This window comes from Spinacia oleracea, chromosome 1 (genome assembly GCF_020520425.1).
Source record: "Spinacia oleracea cultivar Varoflay chromosome 1, BTI_SOV_V1, whole genome shotgun sequence".
In the NCBI taxonomy this organism is placed as follows: domain Eukaryota; kingdom Viridiplantae; phylum Streptophyta; class Magnoliopsida; order Caryophyllales; family Amaranthaceae; genus Spinacia; species Spinacia oleracea.
This window is the reverse complement of record NC_079487.1, coordinates 3,177,592-3,197,877: the sequence shown is the minus strand read 5'-3', so window position 1 is coordinate 3,197,877 and position 20,286 is coordinate 3,177,592. Positions and strand designations below refer to the sequence as shown.

Below are 20,286 nucleotides of genomic sequence, written 5' to 3'. Positions count from 1 at the left end.
CTAATGGTTTCGGCCAATGAAAAATAAGATTTCTAATTTATTTTTAAATTAAAAAAATTAAGTGCCATGTAGATAATTAATTAGTTGCCACATATATATTTAAATTAATTATTTTTTTTTTTTTTTGGCAAATAAAAATTTTATAAACCAAAAGGAAAGAGCAACAGCTCAAAGATTACAAGCACCAGAACAACTGGAGCACTAGTTCCCCAGCAGGAACAAAACAAAACCACCTAAACTAGAACCTGACAGCAACAGGCCTAATACAGCAACAAAGCAATGTCTGAATCTCTACATCTGCAAGCAACCTTAAACACAATTTCTTTAACAATTTGCTCAGCTGATTGAACATGACCAGCAAAGACTCTTTGATTCCTTTGAATCCACAGGCAATAAACTGCTTCAGCAAAACCAGCAAGGAGAAGTTTGCTCACAGCAGTACATTTTTTACTCATTCTCATAGCAAATTGGAGCTCCTGATCAAAAGCTTGGCTGCTCCTATTGATATTCAGAATCTGTAGGAATTTCTGCCAGACTTGTCTAGCATAAGAACACTGAAAGAACAAGTGCTGCACTGATTCTGGATCAACACCACATAAACTGCAAACACCATCAGTAGCTATGCCCCACTGCATGAGTCTGTCTTTGGTAGAAAGCCTCCCATGAACAGCAAGCCACAAAATGAAAAGACTTTTAGGGCTAGCAAAGTTATTACAAACCACTCTCCTCCACTGAACTTTAGGAAACTGACCCAACAAACATAGGTACATCTTCTTGATAGAGTAACCACCAGTAGCAAAAAACAGTTGCTTGCACATAGGATCCCTATCCAGCAAATCTCTACACCCCCAAATCTTCTTAAGAACCCAAGAAGCAGAACCTGGCAGAGCCAAGGTGAACAAATCCAAATTAATTAATTAATTAATTAATAAAAATTAATAATAAATTAATTAATTAATTACTAATAAATACAATTCCATCCAAAATCAAACGCTCTAATAATTAAAAAATAAATCTAAAATAAATTTCATCCAAAATCAAACACTATCTAAAATAAAATTCAATCCAAAATCAAACATTAATCCAATATTAGAGCGCCACGTAGGAAATCTAATGGTTTCGGCCAATGAAAAATAAGACTTCAAAATTATATTTGAATTAAAAAGTCGAATGCCACGTAGATATTTTTATTAATTAATTGTTAATAATTTTTATATACAATTTCATCCAAAATCAAACACTATAATAATTAAAAAATAAATCTAAATAAAATTCAATCCAAAAAAAATAAAACAATCTAATCTAATATATAAAATATAGCAGTTGATATATATATATATATGAATTTTATTTTAACGTAACAATTTAATAGAAAACGTGCATCGCACGGGCTAAAATCTAGTTATTATAATGGAAAAGTGAGGAAAAGTAAATATAAGAAAATCTGTGAAAATTGTGTAGTTATCTTTTGCCAACATTCTTTTCCATAGTTTTACCTCATCAGTGATGGGAAAACAGCGGAAATTTAAGCAAAGCAAAATATTTATTTAAAAAAAAAATTCACCCTATTTCTCCCAGGTATATTTTCTTTTCCCATAAAATAAAATCTTTTTTCACCCTACTTCTCTCACGTGAAAACTGAATAATCCTCAATTTTCCATAGTTTTCCTTATTTACAATCCAAACAAGTGAAATTAGAGATTCTCATTGATTTATGTGGATTTTGTTTTCTTTAGATTTCCACAATTTTACTTTCCCACACATTTTGACATTAGATTGATTCTCAAACACAGTGTAAATGATTAATTTAATATGTTATTACTGATTTTGAAAATTAATTTTTATTAAAATTTAAAATCTATATATATTATACTAAAAGAGAGGAAATCAATGTGGTGATGACAAATGTCACTCATTGATTCGTCTCTCTTTTAATATAAATATAATATATTTGTAAAAGAATTAAAATAATATTCCATTTATAGATTGTTTATTTTTGTTATAAAAATACTGAAGTATAATATGTTTCTACAATAAATGACATTTACCGCTATTTACCACTGATAATAAGACTTTCAATAGCTATCGATGGATCTCAAGCATTTAAATTTGAAGACCAATATAGTCAATTACTTTGTACGACTATAAGTTTTAATAGATAATTAGAAGGAAAAAAAACAGAACATTAAGGATTTCCTAATCAATATAATAGAGGCGGTACATGAGTAGCATTAGTAGGATAACCAAGGATCGCAGCAAATTCATCTGGCAAAGGACATATTTCATTGCCCCGAAAGACAAAAACATGGTGATCGGAATCCGAAAAGCTCAGGGCTGAGTACAGAAAGTTATAATCAATATTAATTTGTTGTAAGCCTAAAAGTGCCTCTAAGTGGTATTCTTTCAACAAAGCCTTTTCTGTAGGAGTAAGGGCTCTTAGCCAACGCCTAACAGCTCGTTGGAGGGAGAAGGGAGGAATCGACATGACAAAAGCAAGGAAGGATTAAAGCTAAGCAATTACAAGAGAGAAGAAGATTGAGAGTGATGGAAAAGAAGGACGTATCTAACCCCTATATATACCTGAAGACATCAAGTGACATCCTGATCCCATTCGGAAACGCGTTAAGAAATCCGAAAACCAAAAATTGCCAGGATAAAACTTTCAGCGCCCACGGCTGGGCGCCTAAATGATTAACGCCTAGCCTTGGGCGCCGAAAATGCAGCCCAAGGCCCGGATCTCGCAAAACGCGGAACAGGAAAGGACTTAAAACCGTGTTGGTAGACACGAGGCCCTATTGAAATCAAGATCAAGCCCAAAAGCACCTTTAGCACCCAAATAGTGAAAATGAATGTTAAAACTTGTCGAAACTTAGACTCGTCTCAAGGAATATACGTGTACATTTTTTCAAAACAAATATAAGCAAAATAAATATAAAGGTCGTTCTTCGAAACACCAAAAAATATTATTAATTCGTTGGTTTCTCAAATAAAAAAATGTTTGTTTGTCAAAAGATTAATCCGGGCCAAGCTTAACCTGATATTATAAATCTTGTCGCCCGGAAAATGAAGTCGCACTCCACGACTTCGTCAAAATAGCATACCACTATAAAGGTCGCTCGCACATACGAGCACGATCCCAAACATGATTAAAGGGCGTTATAAAATACGTACCTCTCTTGGCAAGAAATGACGATCAAGCACGAGTGCTTGGTGGCTCGAAAGAAGACATAAACTTCAGCGGAGAGTATGCGAAGTTAAAATCATATCCCCGGACTACGCTATACACAGTCCCGTGTTTGGATAATCTCAAAGAAAAACGTATTCGACCTCAGAATAAAGGTCGTCGTTGATACTTGTACATGGTCCTCTGATCAAAGACCAAGTGGTGGCAAAATCGAGCCGTAAAGACTAGCTCAAAACCACAAAAGAAGATGACCACAAGACAAGGGTCCGTCTAAGCCCGTTGTCAACCCACATTCAGGTTGCAACTAAATCCGAGCATCCCTCGAAAGAATTCGCTCCTGCGAGAATGAATAAGAAAAGAAGTTCTTAAAAGAAATCACGATGAACAAAAGAAATAGGAACTTGCCCATCTTCAGCGGGCAAGATCGCGTCACGAACCACGCGAGTTCCAAATTGAAAAAACGAATTCAGGGACGTCCACCCTCAGCGGACAGGGCTCGCCCACCTTCAGCGGGCGGGGTCTGCGACACTAGCCGCGCAGGTCCTCAGTTTTCGAAAAAATCTTCAAAAACAAAAAACAGGCTCGCCATCTTCAGCCGGCGGGGTCTACGTCACAAACCGCGTAGGTCCTTATTTTCAAAACATAAAAACAGATTTGTCCACTTCTATAGGACGGGGTGTCCACCCTTAGCGGACAGCCTCGCCATCTTCAGCCGGCGGGGTCTACGTCACAAACCGCGTAGGTCCTTATTTTCAAAAAAATACAAACAAATTTCAAAATAGATTCGTCAACTTCTATCGGATGGGGTGTCCACCCTCAGCGGACAGGCTCGCCATCTTTAGCCGGCGGGGTCTGCGCCACTAACCGCGCAGGTCCTTAGTCGTCGTAGCGATAACATTTTTCGGTTTTTTCCTTTTTCCAAAAATTAAAGAATCGGTTTTCCCTTTTTCCAAAAATTAAAGGATTGGTTTTCCGTTTTTCCAAAAAAGAACGATGTGCCGGATTTTCCTTCGTTTTACGTCCCATAAAAACAAGGGGGTTTTCTCGTTTAGCTAACCCTGAAAATGAGAATCTGTAAAAACATTTTACCTCGTGATTGGGCTTGGCCAGGCCCAGTTACACTTTATAGCTTTGATTTCGAAAACATCTGTAGCTACTTCCAATGACAAAGTGAGGGAGTTTCTACATATCCTTAGATACTTCCAATGACAAAGTGAGGGAGTTTCTATACTATCCGTTGACAAATCCTAATGACACGTGAGGGATATATCGACACTTCAAGTGATGACCCTTAAGTCAAATGTTATCACTCGGGGGCTCGTGAGATCCTCGCAAAACAAGTCACATACACTATGGCTTGTGTGACGCACTCCGTCCAGTACTTTGACCATTGTCTCATCCCGAGACTCAATCAAAGTGGGGGCTAACTGTAGACACCTACTTTTGTCCCCATTCCCGAAAGGGAAGGTTCGATGATGAGAACATAAATCTCCACTTGGCAACGCATCTCCTATAAAATAACGAACCTCAATCACCCTTTTCATTTCAACTAAAACTGCTATTTATAGAAACCTGCTAAAAATAGTAGCTGCCGTAACGGGTAGTTGCTAAAAGTGGCAAGACATAAAAGATAGAAACCTGTCAAAATTAGGTGTTGCACTCCAACATAAATCCTAAAAGAAATATAATTTGCAAGAGGAATTCTGTTCCTAGTATAATTCGAAAATAAGAGTTACGTATTAATTAAAATCCTAACGAGCCTAGAGTTCGTAACGGGCCCATACGCATTCCGTCATAAAGTTAATGCGCACTAAAAGACTCGGATAAGTCTCAAAGACTCCGTATTCCACGAGTCCAAATCTGACAAGGAAATACGGCCCAGACCCTATTTCCAACGCCTGGCTCTGGGCACTGAAATCTTCGGCGCCCAGCCCTGGGCGCTAAAATTACCTTGGTACGTGCTCTCTCCTAATTCTTCTTGGATTAGTACTCTAAAATTCTATCTTTCCACGAACTCTTTTCTATAAATACAGCCCCAAATTTGACGTGAAAAGGGGGACAAAATTCATATTCTGAGTATTGACTTCGACCCCTAAGCCTAAGCCTAAGCCTCAAGCTGCGAAATTGATCCCGCGTTCTGTCGCAATCGATCCAAAAATCGAACAGAACGTATCCTGCCCCTTGTAGCTGAAGAATTAAGCCCGGAAACTTGAGATTCGTTAAATAAAAGGAGAAATAGCAAAGCCAAAGTGGTTAGTTTTCTGAGAACCATGACGCACCTCTCAAGGGTGCGTCGTAATGTGTCCCTTCGCATGATTTAATCGCTTTCCTCACCTTTTTATAAAACTGTTAAACTATTAAATCTGATTGTTCTATCACGCCTAATAAAGATAATATCTTGGACAATTGAACTATCAGGCTAGGTCCCTTAAATCAATCTAAACAAGATAATCACGATCGATCTAGTATTATGTGTTGCATATTGCTAAAATCAATTCAGATTAGTTTAATAGTTAACGCATGTCCCTTCAATTATTTATGCTGAGCTGGTAAGGATATCCTGCCTCTGGAGTTATCGAAGAGCGAGTACTCCTCTCGGTAGTTACAGTCCCCCGAACCCTCAATCTCTGCCCTGCGGGTGTACGTTGAGCGATCCCCACACCAGGGATCACAAGGGAACCTATGGCCGTCGTGGTCAAACATAATTGCACTCCCTTTATGTCACGATAACCGGGTTTTGTCAGTTTTTCTCATTGTCGTTAAAAACTGAATGGCGACTCCTATATTACTAGCCAATTGGGTGTAAACTCACAGGAAATCCAATTACACTTGATTTGACAAAAAGAAACGTCACGCCCACGAGGGACGAGGTCACGCATTAGCCTCGTGCTTTTTCGACCCCCTCACAGGGACTAACAAACAAGGACGGACTTTGCCCATATGGTGAAAATTTATTGAATTTAGGAGACAATAACTGAATTAAATGAAGGGAAAGGGTCTGAGATAGTCTAATTTCAGGCCTACGACGGCCAAGAAAATAAACCTTAGAAAATGGAGAGGGAGAGAGGATGGGAGAGCGGCGAGCGCACAAAATGGTAAAAGGTGACGACGGCCAAGAAAATAAACCCTAGAAAATTTATCTTGTTTAATCAAATATATATATATATATATATATATATATATATATATATATATATATATATATATATATATATATATATATATATAAAGGAGGCATATTTGCTAAACTATTAGAGCACCACCTAGGATTACTAATGGTTTCGGCCAATGAAAAATAAGATTTCTAATTTATTTTTGAATTAAAAAAATTAAGTGCCATGTAGATAATTAATTAGTTGCCACATATATATTTAAATTAATTAATTAATTACTAATAAATACAATTCCATCCAAAATCAAACGCTCTAATAATTAAAAAATAAATCTAAAATAAATATCATCCAAAATCAAACACTATCTAAAATAAAATTCAATCCAAAATCAAACATTAATCCAATATTAGAGCGCCACGTAGGAAATCTAATGGTTTCGGCCAATGAAAAATAAGACTTCAAAATTATATTTGAATTAAAAAGTCGAATGCCACGTAGATATTTTTATTAATTAATTATTATTAATTTTTATATACGATTTCATCCAAAATCAAACACTATAATAATTAAAAAATAAATCTAAATAAAATTCAATCCAAAAAAAAAAACAATCTAATCTAATATATAAAATATAGCAGTTGATATATATATAGGAATTTTATTTTAACGTAACAATTTAATAGAAAACGTGCATCGCACGGGCTAAAATCTAGTTATTATAATGGAAAAGTGAGGAAAAGTAAATATAAGAAAATCTGTGAAAATTGTGTAGTTATCTTTTGCCAATATTCTTTTCCATAGTTTTACCTCATCAGTGATGGGAAAACAGTGGAAATCTAAGCAAAGCAAAATATTTATTTAAAAAAAAAAAAAAAATTCACCCTTTTTCTCCCAGGTAAATTTTCTTTTCCCATAAAATAAAATCTTTTTTCACCCTACTTCTCTCACGTGAAAACTGGATAATCCTCAATTTTCCATAGTTTTCCTTGTTTACAATCCAAACAAGTGAAATTAGATATTCTCATTGATTTATGTGGATTTTATTTTCTTTAGATTTCCACAATTTTACTTTCCCACACATTTTGACATTAGATTGATTCTCAAACACAGTGTAAATGATTAATTTAATATGTTATTACTGATTTTGAAAAATAATTTTTTATTAAAATTTAAAATCTATATATATATATTATACTAAAAGAGAGGAAATCAATGTGGTGATGACAAATGTCACTCATTGATTCGTCTCTCTTTTAATATAAATATAATATATTTGAAAAAGAATTAAAATAATATTCCATTTATAGATTGTTTATTTTTGTTATAAAAATACTGAAGTATAATATGTTTCTACAATAAATGACATTTACCGCTATTTACCACTTATAATAAGACTTTCAATAGCTATCGATGGATCTCAAGCATTTAAATTTAAAGACCAATATAGTCAATTACTTTGTACGACTATAAGTTTTAATAGATAATTAGAAGGAAAAAAAAACAGAACATTAAGGATTTCCCAATCAATATAATACAGGCGGTACATGACATGATATAAGAGTGGGAGGTTAATGAAGTAAATATCCGTGAGTAAGCTACAATTTAGGATGTTGTTATGAGGTCAATAGTTTGATCCGTAATATACAAATATATAATGTTACTAATTAAGCTAAATTAATTTAGGTTGTTGTTATGGGAACTAACTAGCTAATATTACCAATAAAAACAAAAAACTAGCTAAGGATATACAAGATATCTACATGCTAAATTTAAAATGTACATAAATTATTTCATTTACATAATCTAATTTACATAAAAATATAATATATCATAGGCTCATAGCAATACATTGTAGTTTCAGTATATAGCGGTACACGTCATTCACTGTAGACTCATTCATTATTGCATACGGACTATAATTTTTTAACTACTCTTAAAAGAATATTTTATATACATACTAAGTGTTACCATCTATATACTTCGTATGTGATATAAATGACAGCAGGCGATAAAAATTTAATTTCAAAACATTTGTGTCCAAAAGATTGCATCTTAGGATACGTAACTAGTATAGTACTCGTGCGATGCACGATTTATGATATGAATATTAAATTTGCATATCAAAACTATATATAGCTATAGACAATTATCGTAAAAATAGAGCTTATAAATAATCTTCTTATTAAGAATAATGATGAATAGATTTGTTACTGCCCCATTCCATGTCTTATTTATTTAACTAATTAAAAATAAAATAAAATAAGGGTACATAGATAAATTTACGTTCTTCCTTTCATATCCCATGTCAAACATGAATTTGTTATCATCAGCTTTTTACTTCCATAAGCATACCTACTTAATACTCCTCTATCATCTACATCATGACCCAATCATTTAACACATATCCGATACCCCACCACGTTAGGTACGATACTCATCCCCATCCTATTCCCCGCCTCGAGGGCAGAAAATAAAATTAACTCCGATTCATCACCCGTCCGTGTATCCACACCGCCTCAAACCAATCCCTAAACGACTGGACCCGACATCATTTTTTGATAAGAGGGTTTTGAATTTTAAAACTCTATGAGTATAATTGGGTTGTCTGATTACATTATACTTTGGACACGTATAGGTTATAGATATTCTCCTAATTAAAACTAATGATAGATAAATTTGTTATTGCCCCATTTAGTGTCTTATTTATTAAAAGAAAAAAAAACAAATACAGATACATAGAAAAAATTATTTCATCCCCACTAATCACATGTGTCAAACCTAGTCCTAGACGGCTTGACCCGACATTATTGTTTGTTAAGAGAGATCTGAATTTAAAACTATATTCACAATTTGGTTGTCTGATATGATTACACTATAATTTGGACAAATATACCTTATAGATATTCTCCTAATTAAAATTAATGAGGGATAACTTTGTTATTCCCTCATTCCGTGTCTTATTTATTAAAAAAAACACAATTAAGGGTACACAAATAAAATTATGTATATCTCCATTCATCACATGTGTCAATCATAGTGTTATTCTCATCCACTATTCACTTCGATAGTCATACCTACTTAATCCTTTTATATTTACATCATTACCCGTTCACTTATCACCTACTCCACTATTTACTTTATTCAGCTAGTCATGATTTTGAGGTTGGTCGAGGTATCCACAATCGTACTCGTCTAAAATTCTCATCCCTATCCCTGTCTCCCACGATAGAAAATGTACTCACCCCTCACAATCTCTTTCTTAAAGGGTAAAAGATATAACTAATCCCCCGATCTATCACTACCCGTGTATCCACAACACACTCGCCTAAAAGCTAACCCTGGACTCAACCTCTTTTTTTTTTTGGTAATAGAGTTTTGAATTTTAAAATTATATTACAGAGTCTTGTACTACTCCAATGTCTTATTAGAATAAAGGAGTAGTAAACAAAACATTATAACATGTACTCTCTCCGTCAAATTTAATCATTTCAATGGTCTTTTTATGGAGTTTTATGCGATAAATTATTGTAAGCTTATATATTTTAATTTAATAGAAAATAGGTATCCTAAGAGATAGTGGATTATTTTATTTTAGATCGAATCAAGTATAAGAGAGGAAAATCAGAGAGCGACATAGCTCCACATCGATTTCGTTATCCGAAATTGCGGGGAAATTTTTTTCATTAAATTGCAATGTAAAATAAAGGCAAATATATTACCCACCAAATGATCAAAGACAGAGAGGCTTAAAATATAAAATGAAACTAAAAATCTCTTACATTGTTTAGATTAAGGAACTATTGAATAAAAGGAATATTCCCATTGGCCAAGTATATTATAAGTCTACAAATTTGCAAAGAAATTGTCGATAGAAAAAATATATTGCATGCGGAGTATTGTAATTATGATACAATATTAGTTTCTTTAATATGCCAAGAAATATTCGATAGAAATATTATATTGCATATCCTAATTACTTATTAGGGTACAATATCATTTTATTTTCTATAATTAAGATTCTGGTACTATTTTACGGCAAATGATAAATTCAAGGAAGAAATTCACTTTTTCCAAGAAAATCCACTTTTTCCTTGGATTTATTACCCTCCTTTTGATTTTCTCTCTTTTAGTATAATATATAGATAGATATCTCAAAATATTTATGAAAATATTCTATGATATTAAAATAATGAAGTAGGTATTACTTATTTATAATATTTGACTGTCAAATTAATATTCTCACAAATTTTACTATTACACGGCAAGCTTAAGATTCAACTATCTTTAAGTACGTAATTGTCTATTTTAATTCACCTATTTTTTAAGTTTTTGTCTTCAAAATATGCAAAATTTGTTAATATAGTACGTACCTGTCATATAATATCATTATAAATATTCTTTTTGGGATTAATAATCAAGATTTTAACTACAATTAAAAGATTGTTAATACATATCCATATATAGTTGTCATCCCAAAGAGGTTTTCAACCGGATTGTGAGTGTAAGTAAAAGATATGGATATTCGATATGATAGGACAATTTTTTTGAATTAGCAATCACTTAAGACATTAATTATTAGAATAAAAAAAATACACGGGGACACTTCTCAGCGTCAGACTGAGTGCCATGTATTTTAGTAGAGTATATAAATATATAAATATAGATTGATGGATAAGTTGTTTGATATACCATGGAAAAAGAGTCACTTTAACAAATAGTGATGGAGGAGGTAACAATTTTGTTACCATAAAGTTGAGAGGTAAGAAATGGTGGTAGTGGATACCATTAAAAAAGGGATTCTGTTATCATAGCTCTCATACCAAACATTAGGTAATAGAAATAGTTAAATGTTTTTATTTCCATCCTTCAGAAATAATATACCAAACATGCTCTAATTTTGTTTGAAAAGAGACAATATATAGGGGGGTAATGGAAAGAATCCTCCATATCACCATAGTATTTTATTTTTTATATTTATAACAGAGGTAAATCAGAGAGCGACATTTTATGTGCTACACATTGATTTCCTCTCTTTAGTAATATATAAATGAAAAAATATATGCAACATTGTAATCAATTAAGTAATCGTCGATTATATGTGGTTAATTGTTGAGGTTTTGCTTGAGATAGTTAATGAAATATTAGAACTTCAGGACTTAATTTTTAAAATTGGTTTCGAGATCTTATTGGTTGATTCTAATTTATAATGAATTTTGATTTAGTGGTTTTACATGCGAGTTACTGTCTCTAGGATTTGAAAATCTGTATCTTTTTTGAAAATTATTTTATGTATAACTGAACTTCGATTTGCAATTAGTATTTGTGAAGCTCCTTGTACTTTACAGGTTGGAAGTAGATTTTGAAATGTATCATACATGGAACATAGCTTAGTTGGTCTTTCAATTATACGTATTTTCTTATGACAATTTTATGGGTAAATATATGAATATTGTTAGACATAATACATGAATATTTTAGGATAATTGTTGTTCACGGAAACTTGAAGATATATAATTGAAATCAATTATATTTGCCGTGCATATTTTCCTTAAATAAGACAAACTAATTTTGAATAAAAATATTAATTATTATTTTAAGAGAGGCAAATCATGTAGTGACATTTTTTATCACCACATCGATTTCCTCTCTTTTAGTATATTATATAGATTACATATAGTATTCTGTAAATTGCTTCCAAGATATTTGAGTCCAAAGATGTAGTCTATATAGTATACTAACTATATTTTTTTAGATGCAACTCTTTGATTTTTACACTAGCTATTATATTCACACACACATCTTTCCGGCCACTTTTTTGTTTTTATTTTTTGGTGATTATTAATACTTTATTTTTTGATGCAAATTATTAATACATTATATAGTCATGTACTCCGTAACATTTTGTTGGATTTGTCTAAATACTTACATAATACTACCTTTTTTAAATAATTTTCCTAATTGATAATTTAAGATATTAATAGTTGATGTCACTTAACTATATTTTTTTAGATGCAACTCTTTGATTTTTACACTAGCTATTATGTTCACACACACACCTTTCCACTTTTTTGTTTTTATTTTTTTGGTGATTATTAATTAATACTTTATTTTTTGATGCAAATTATTAATACTTTATGATGAATGTAGTCATGTACTCTGCAACATTTTGTTGGATTTGTCTAAATATTTACATAATACTATCATTTTTTTAAATAAAAGTGATTTATCCAAAAAAATATAAAAAAAAAAGTAGTAAACAAGAAACTCTATGTGCAGCTAACACAAGGTCCCCTCTACTTAAAAAAACTCCTCCATATATTTTAGGCTAAACAATTTATTCGCTCATATTATTGAAGTTTTAAAGGCATGTTGATTGAAATTTTTACTAATATATCGTAATCAACTATTTCCGAAATCGTAAGATCTAGATGATTAGTTTCCTTACTATTAATATATTTACAACAATAAAATATTTTTTATATGTTAATGTAAATGATTGCTATATCACTTTAAAATTTCGTGAAAAAATAATTTTATATGTAAATGGTGCATGACACTTGATGATGGTGCGAGTTAGAAACTTAGATTGGGCAGCGACAAAGATAAACATAGATGATAGACTAATGTTGACTAACAAATAGAGATTTGTTATTTGTGGGCGGATATAAGGATAACATGTACCCACCTGGTAATAGGGCGAGTTTGAATAGATTGGATTTGAGAATACTCACCCAATCATAATTATGTATGTCGGTTTTAAATATTTTTATTAATATTATTATAGCTAATACAATCAATTTTAATACTCCGTAATAAACTTATGTCAATATATTTAAAAGTTTGTTGAAAAGAAAAGTAGATAATTTATCGAATATAGGGATGTCAAATTGTTAGTGGGTAGTTTTTTTGGGAGACCCCCTCCATTTGATCATCCGCCGCAAGTGGGCTGTGATGGGTTTGAAAAATGTATTCGTCGCGGATGACGGGGCGAGAATCGATTTTAGATTGGATCATACCGTGTTGCTACTCCATAATCTAATTGATTGTGGATATATTAAAAATGAAGTTAATACTAAACATATTATAATTTACTATTTATTTACTCAATTACTCTAATCAGACGAATGAATTGTCAAAGAATCTAAAATAGAGTTTAAAAATTCAAGATTCTTTTACAAAAAAAATGAAGTTGAGACCAGGGGTGGGTTTGAGGGTGGTTTTAATACACTTGAGAGGGGTGGGTATCGTTCATGTCGTGGATGGAGGGGATAATAATTGTACGTATGCAGGTATGAGTGTGCGGGCCTCACCTCAAAACAATCTCTAACTAAATAAAGTAAATGGTGTAGGAATGTGTTAAGTGATTTGGTAATGAGGTTGATAGGGCGATTGTGAGAGTATTAATTAAGTGAGTATTACTATCAAAATGAAGGGTGGACCGAATAAAGTATTAATATTATTGAAATAATGTTAGAGTAAAGAATGTTTAATGGAGAAAATGATGGTGCATCTAGCATTAATCCATAATATTAATACTATATGGTAATAAGGTTGATAGAGCGACTGTGTTAAGTGATCTGGTAATTAGGTTGATAGGGCGACTGTGAAAGTATTAATTAAGTGAGTATTACTATCGAAATGAAGGGTGGACCGTATACATTTATGCTTGACACAACTCACAAGTGGTGAATGAGAATGAAAACAATTGAATCTATGTAACTTTATTTGTTTTAATAAATAAGACACCGAATGAACAATAATAAATTTATCCATCATTATTTTAATTTGAAGAATCTATAAGCTATATTTTGATGATTATTATCTACCATATTTCGTATAACAGTTTTTCTAACGTGTGCCCACGGGCACACGTTAACAAAACAAATTCGTAATAAACAGTTGCTTTCCTGTCAGACCGCCTGACAGCCACGCGCCTGTCAGACGGTTGACTTGCCCACGCGCGCGTGATTTCACGCGCAGACATAAAACATTTTTGTCTCTCTCTTCCATTTTCATTACCGTCTTCTTCAGCGAAACCAACAAGCTCTCTCTCCTTCCGCGAAAATTATTTCGCGATTCGCTCTCCTCTCTTCTACTCAACCTCCACCGCTGTACTTCATCACCTCCGCCACGCTGATCCTTGGTGATATGGCGCTCTACCTCTTTGGCCGCCGAATAATCTCTCAATATCTTGCAGTCACGACGGCGAGCAGTGAGAGGAGCTCCGCTCTCCCGATCCTCTATTTTCTCAATCCGGTGAATCTCTGAATTCCGACTTCTGCATTCTTTTTACCGGTAACTCTTTCTATCTCAATTAATTTGGTTTTATTTTGGAATTTGGAAATCTCATCAATTAGTTTGGGCATCTTGAGATATTAGGGGTTTTGATTTAGGTATTTTTTTTTTATGTTTAGGTTTCTGATTTAAGATTTTGATTTAGGATTTTGATTTTCATGTCCTGAACACCATCTGATTCATTTAATTTCGTTTTAGTTAAGAATTTTAGTGTTTTAGTTATATATGGGTTGAATTTAGTTTACATGTTTTTTTAATTTTGTGTTTCTAGTTGCGATTGAGGTTTTTGATTTTGATGATCTTCTTTGATTATTTTTGTTGTTGTGTGGGTTGTTTTGCTGTGAATTTGTTTATTTTATTTAGTTATGCTTTTCATGTTTTTAGTTTTGAATTAGGATACTTTAGTTATGAACTAGGAATTATTCAAGCTTCTCTGTAAAAGAAATTTGTGTTAGGTTATGATACATATGACAATTCATAAATCATGCGGAAAAACCATTTAGCCAGGAATACATATTATTTACACATAATCATATAGCATAGTTTAGATGCATACTCTTTGTTGCGTGCCTTCCCTAGCTGCGCCCGAACCGAACAAGAACAAGTCTATAGGACTCCAAGTGTCGTCCCTCCGTAGATAGTCCACAGCACGTCCGGATCCGCCTTAAGATTAACCAACTAGAATTGCCCTTAAGGTACTAAAGATTTTCGGCACTTATGGTCAAGAAATGTGTCTGAATTTTCTCTCAAAAACTCACTTTGAATACTTGAATTAATCTATCAAAATATGTGACCCTAGGCACTTATTTATAGAGTTATGGAAAGGGTTTTGGAATCCTATTAGGATACTAATTTATTTAATTATAACCTTACTAGGACTCTAATTAAATAATCATTATCTAATAGTTTTAGGATTTAATCACACTTTGAATTCTGATTGCTTCAGGATTCCCGCACAAGCAATGCACGAGCACCGTACACCCGCGCAAGCCTTGCGGCCCACGCTAGGCGCACAGCGCTCGGCCCACGCTAAGCTCCGCGCGCGCGCCCAAGGCCTTGGCTGGGCCTGGCCTTGCGCTGGGCCTGGTCGAGGCTTGGCGTGCGCTGGTGCGCGTTGGCTCGCTGAGCGACGGCCTGGCTTCGTGCTGGGCCTTCGTCTAGCGGGCCTCGTCCGATGCTAATTCGTACGATACGCTTCCGATTAAATTCCCGATTCCGAAAATTCATTTCCGATACGAACAATATTCATTTCCGATTCCGGAATTAATTTCCGTTTCGAACAAATATTTAATATTTCCGTTTCCGGAATTATTTTCCGATTCCGATAATATTTCCGATTCTGACAATATTTCCGTTTCCGGCAATATTTGCGATTCTGGCAATATTTCCATTTCCGATAATATTTTCCGATACGTACCATGTTTCCGTTTCCGGCAACATCTACCACTTGGATAATATTTATATTTCCGATACGATCCATATTTTCGTTTCCGGCAATATCATCGTTTCCGGAGTATTCATTTCTTGCCTGTGACGATCTCAGCTCCCACTGAAACCAAGATCCGTCGATTCCGAATATCCATAGATGGAGTATCTAATGCCATTAAATACTTGATCCGTTTACGTACTATTTGTGTGACCCTACGGGTTCAGTCAAGAGTAAGCTGTGGATTAATATCATTAATTCCACTTGAACTGAAGCGGCCTCTAGCTAGGCATTCAGCTCACTTGATCTCACTGAATTATTAACTTGTTAATTAATACTGAACCGCATTTATTAGACTTAACATTGAATGCATACTTGGACCAAGGGCATTATTTCCTTCAGTCTCCCACTTGTCCTTAGGGACAAGTGTGCATTTCCTAATTCCTTTGTCGCTCGATGCTTGCTCTTGAACATAAGGTAAGAGTTGTCATCCTTATTATGTCCAAAGGTGTTTCTCGGTTTCAGATTTCAACTGATCAAATAAACAGATAATCATAGCCTATGATTCATCCGAGCACGGCCATGCATTTCACAGTTTCTAGCTCTCCGAGTGGCCTTGTACAACTTTTAAGCATCTCATCCCAATTTATGGGAGGACAATCCCAATCTTGCGATCTTGAGATTAGACTTCGTTTGATAGGTGATTACCTGAGCGTTGCCTTTATAGCCTCCTTTTACGGTGCGACGTTTGGTCAACGTCAAAGCAACCAGTTATCAAACAAGTAATCTCAAATCACTCAGGTATTGAGGATTTAGTGTCTAATAATTTTAATGAAATTTACTTATGACAGATTTTCATCTCTTACAGTAAAGTTTCATAGGTCTTGTCCGATACTAGTCTTCCCAAAGTAAGTATCTATGCAAATGATTATGACATTGCCATGTCCACATAGTTCAAGAAACAGAACTACTAGTCATCTTGCATTCTAATCGTCTAACGTTTTCTATGCGTCCAATTTTATAGAAAACTCCGACTAGGGACCATTTTCAACTTTTGACATTCAAGTTCACTTGATAGACATTTCTTAGTCACAGGACTGGTCCTGACAGTCTATCTTGAATATATTGTCAAATTGAAGGGACTCATCATTTAATAAACCACAAATTAAATGGAAAAATGAATTCTTTTCATTTATTGTGAATGATTAACCAATAATGTTTTACAAAGATTTAAACTCTAAAACTTTAAAACATTAAACAGAGACATCAAAGCCATTCTCCAATATGCTTGATTCCCATAGCTGCAGTGTGCGAGTTGTGCTTCGCTTGCGGCAGAGGTTTAGTTAATGGATCTGATATGTTTTCATCAGTACCAATTTTGCTTATCTCGACTTCTTTTCTTTCAACGAACTCTCGTAGAAGGTGAAATCTACGAAGTACATGCTTGACTCTCTGGTGGTGTCTAGGCTCCTTTGCCTGTGCAATAGCTCCGTTATTGTCACAATACAGGGCTATTGGTCCTTTAATGGAGGGGACTACACCAAGTTCACCTATGAACTTCCTTAGCCATATAGCTTCCTTTGCTGCTTCATGTGCAGCAATGTACTCCGCTTCAGTTGTAGAATCCGCAATGGTGCTTTGCTTAGCACTTTTCCAGCTTACTGCTCCTCCGTTGAGGCAGAAGACAAACCCAGACTGTGATCTGAAATCATCTTTGTCGGTTTGGAAACTTGCGTCCGTATAGCCTTTAACAATTAATTCATCATCTCCACCATAGACCAGGAAGTCATCTTTGTGCCTTTTTAGGTACTTCAGAATATTCTTGGCAGCAGTCCAATGCGCCTCTCCTGGGTCTGACTGGTATCTGCTCGTAGCACTGAGTGCGTACGCAACATCCGGGCGTGTACATATCATAGCATACATTATTGAACCAATCAATGATGCATATGGAATCCCATTCATTCGTCTACGCTCATCAAGTGTTTTAGGGCAGTGAGTCTTGCTTAGAGTCATTCCATGAGACATGGGTAGGTAGCCTCGCTTGGAGTCCGCCATCTTGAACCTATCAAGCACCTTATTGATATAAGTGCTTTGACTAAGTCCAATCATCCTTTTAGATCTATCTCTGTAAATCTTGATGCCCAATATGTACTGTGCTTCTCCTAGATCCTTCATCGAAAAACATTTCCCAAGCCAAATCTTGACAGAGTTCAACATAGGAATGTCATTTCCGATAAGTAATATGTCGTCGACATATAATACTAGGAAAGCAATTTTGCTCCCACTGACCTTCTTGTATACACAAGATTCGTCTGCGTTCTTGATGAAACCAAAGTCACTGACTGCTTCATCAAAACGTATATTCCAGCTCCTGGATGCCTGCTTCAATCCGTAGATTGACTTCTTTAGCTTGCATACCTTTTTAGCATTCTTTGGATCCTCAAAACCTTCAGGCTGTGTCACAAACACAGTTTCTGTTAAAACGCCGTTTAAGAAAGCAGTTTTGACATCCATTTGCCATATTTCGTAATCGTAATATGCAGCGATTGCTAACATTATCCGAATAGATTTTAGCATTGCAACTGGTGAAAAGGTTTCATCGTAATCCACACCGTGGACTTGCCTGTAACCTTTTGCAACCAATCTAGCTTTGAAAACTTCAAGTTTCCCATGCTTGTCCTTTTTCAGTTTGAAAACCCATTTGCTTCCAATGGCTTGGTAGCCATCTGGCAAATCGACCAAATCCCATACTTGGTTTTCAGACATGGAGTCTAATTCAGATTGCATGGCTTCTTGCCATTTCTTGGAGCTAGGGCTCGTCATAGCTTGTTTGTAAGTCACAGGTTCATCACTTTCAAGTAATAGAACGTCATAGCTCTCGTTCGTTAAAATACCTAAGTACCTTTCCGGTTGAGATCTATATCTTTGCGATCTACGCGGGGCAACATTTCTAGATTGACCATGATTCTCACCAGATTCTTCTAAAGATCTCTGAGTTTCATCCTGAATGTCATCTTGAGCATTCTCTAGAGTTTGTTGTTCGACTTGAATTTCTTCGAGGTCTACTTTTCTCCCACTTGTCATTTTGGAAATGTGATCTTTCTCCAAAAAGACACCATCTCCAGCAACAAACACCTTGTTCTCAGATGTATTGTAGAAGTAATACCCCTTTGTTTCCTTTGGATAGCCCACAAGGATACATTTGTCAGATTTTAAATGAAGTTTGTCTGAAATTAATCGTTTGACGTATACTTCACATCCCCAAATCTTAAGAAAAGACACATTTGGAGGCTTTCCAAACCATAATTCGTATGGAGTCTTTTCGACAGCTTTAGACGGAGCTCTATTTATAGTGAGTGCAGCTGTATTTAGTGCATGTCCCCAAAATTCTAATGGAAGTTCGGCCTGACCCATCATTGACCTGACCATGTCTAGCAAGGTTCTGTTCCTCCGTTCTGACACACCGTTCCATTGTGGTGTTCCAGGAGGAGTCAATTCTGATAGAATTCCACATTCTTTCAGATGGTCATCAAATTCATAGCTCAGATATTCACCGCCTCTATCAGACCGCAGTGCCTTAATCTTCTTGCCTAATTGATTCTCTACTTCACTCTGAAATTCCTTGAATTTGTCAAAGGATTCAGACTTATGCTTCATTAGGTAGACATAACCATACCTACTGAAGTCATCAGTGAAAGTGATAAAGTAGCTGAAACCACCTCTAGCATTTGTACTCATTGGTCCACATACATCTGTATGGATTAAACCCAATAGTTCATTTGCTCTTTCTCCAACTTTAGAGAAAGGTTGCTTTGTCATTTTGCCAAGTAAACATGATTCGCATTTACCATAATCCTCTAAGTCAAATGGTTCTAGAATTCCTTCCTTTTGAAGTCTTTCTAAGCGTTTCAAGTTTATATGGCCTAATCGACAATGCCACAGATAGGTGAGATCTGAATCATCCTTTTTGGCCTTTTTGGTATTTATGTTATATACTTGTTTGTCGTGATCTAATAAATAAAGTCCATTGACTAATCTAGCAGATCCATAAAACATCTCTTTAAAATAAAACGAACAACTATTGTCTTTTATTAAAAAGGAAAATCCCTCAGCATCTAAGCAAGAAACTGAAATGATGTTTTTAGTAAGACTTGGAACATGGAAACATTCTTCCAGTTCCAAAACTAGCCCGGAGGGCAACAACAAATAGTAAGTTCCTACAGCTAATGCAGCAATCCGTGCTCCATTTCCCACTCGTAGGTCGACTT

The 20,286-nt window shown here is 34.6% G+C and overlaps 1 protein-coding gene across 1 annotated transcript; it reads right to left on the bottom strand.

Moving 5' to 3' along the window:
- Positions 1 to 260: 260 nt before the first annotated feature.
- On the bottom strand, positions 261 to 818 carry LOC130462604 (uncharacterized). The gene has a single exon (XM_056831255.1). The coding sequence runs from the start codon at positions 816 to 818 to the stop codon at positions 261 to 263; it is 558 nt and encodes a 185-aa protein (XP_056687233.1).
- Positions 819 to 20,286: the final 19,468 nt, after the last annotated feature.